The 1,898-nt window shown below is 36.2% G+C and overlaps 1 protein-coding gene across 1 annotated transcript in view; it reads right to left on the reverse strand.

Moving 5' to 3' along the window:
- LOC21385717 (serine/threonine-protein phosphatase 5) overlaps positions 1–555 on the reverse strand; it is a 9,270-nt gene extending 8,715 nt beyond the window's left edge. The window contains exon 1 of the mRNA XM_024162466.1: positions 403–555. Coding sequence (XP_024018234.1) covers positions 403–481 — 79 coding nt within the window. The 5' untranslated portion in view covers positions 482–555. The remainder of the gene's footprint in view (positions 1–402) is intronic.
- Positions 556–1,898: the final 1,343 nt, after the last annotated feature.

Here is a 1,898-nt window from a genome sequence, read left to right on the forward strand (position 1 = left end):
TGAAAAGCTACAAAACGGTAAGAGGATTCTCAATGAAGATAGAAATAGACCTATAAAGCATCAGCCTTATTATCTCACTACACTAATTCTAGTTTCCTTTTCTTAATTTTTTGCGGGACACTTGAATTTCTGTTTGTTTTTGCCTCACACTATTACGACCTAGAAGGCCAATGACCGTGTTCAAACTGAGACCAGAGTCTTGGGAGTCTGCAGAACTCGCTGTCGGCGTCCCCAACGGGACTACGGTTTCAAGACGGTTCATGGTTTTGTCAGGTCTGAATTCCACTTAAAAGCACCGCTATTCATCAAAAGGTCGGTGCAACAACTCCATAACGAATATTTGAGCAAAAATAATTTTAGTAATAACCCTAGAAAGCAGATTCCAGAAGAATGATTTATGACCTTTAAACGCTTCATTGGCCAGGACTTTGATTTCTTCAGCTCGAGAAACATCAGAACCTTCAGATTCCATATTGGGCATAAACTTTCTCGTCTACAATAAGATTCAATACTTAGAAAAGCAAAGAACCAAAAAACAAAAAACGTACAATATAACCAAGAAAATATTGAGAAAATCGAAAGTTTAGGTCCGTTTGGTATAAGAATTGAAATTAAGGTGATTTGAATCATGGTTATTTGGTTGGGAGATTCGTACCCCGATTCAAATTATGGTTTATGATTCGCTACAGTATTTTCTCTCATAAAAAATACACGTAAATAAAAAATAGTTCTAATCTCATGATTCTAATCCATGAACCAAATGTATTTAGATCCATGATTCATGATTAAGAGTGTTTAGAACCTTCGTTTGGATGTGTATATACATGATTTTGATTCTAACCTGAAATGTGATTCGAATCAGTGTTTGGTTGTCTTGTTTTCTGAATTTGAATTATGACCAAAATAATGTAATTTAAAAAATTATATAATAAATATAATTCTTTACGTGTAATTTGAAAAAAAAAATATAATTCGTTATATAATTAAAAAAATGAAGTACTAGAAAAAAATTATGCAAATAATTATAACTCAAAATTATAACAAGCTAAGTGAGAAATAAATGGAAAAAATGTGAATAAAATTATATGATTGGAAAAATATTTCAACCCTATTGAACATTCGGTGCCAACTAGTACATTAATTGGTATTTGCCGTTATCCACACCAAATTATTCAAAACTAAACAGCAAGAGGGGAAACTGAAAAAAGAAAAAGGAAAAAAAATTGTCTGCAAATTAGCACTACAAATGGACAAGTTACATCAAGATCCGGCAAAAAGCCATAAACCATTCCACACAGGTTGGTGGCAACAACAAACAATACCACATTGCTCAAAACCTTGTCATATGTCAAACGATAGTGATTCTATTTGTGTTTCCCCTATATGCACATTTCTGGGTCTACTAGTTGAGATATTTTGCATCCATATATGCACATTTCTCGATATTCATATTTTGATGAACAAAACATCATCAACCATTCAAGCTAGAGAAGCAAAATGTTTACTTGAATGTCAGTTGGATTGCACCAGAAACAACAAAGGAGCCATTGTCCCTAGGATAACTGTCCCTGTCCCCTTGATATGCACCTATTCAATGTAGTGCTGGAACTTTGGACGGGCCGCCCGCGACCGTCCAAAAAGCCCGAGTTTTACCCGAGCCCGAGCCTGAGCCGCCCGAGAAATTTGGGCCGTCCGCCCGAGCCCGAATTTCACCTTGAACGGGCCGCGGGCTTGTATTAGGCGGCCCGAGCCCGGTCGGGCGGCCCGAGCCCGGTCGGGCGGCCCGAGCCCGCCCGAATTGCCCGAATTATTTAAACTTTTTTTAATATTAAGTTATTTTGTGTTAAAATTTATATATATATATATATATATTACAATTTGAAATTTGAAATGAACAC

Source organism: Morus notabilis, unplaced genomic scaffold (genome assembly GCF_000414095.1).
Source record: "Morus notabilis unplaced genomic scaffold, ASM41409v2 Scaffold1010, whole genome shotgun sequence".
Taxonomy (NCBI): domain Eukaryota; kingdom Viridiplantae; phylum Streptophyta; class Magnoliopsida; order Rosales; family Moraceae; genus Morus; species Morus notabilis.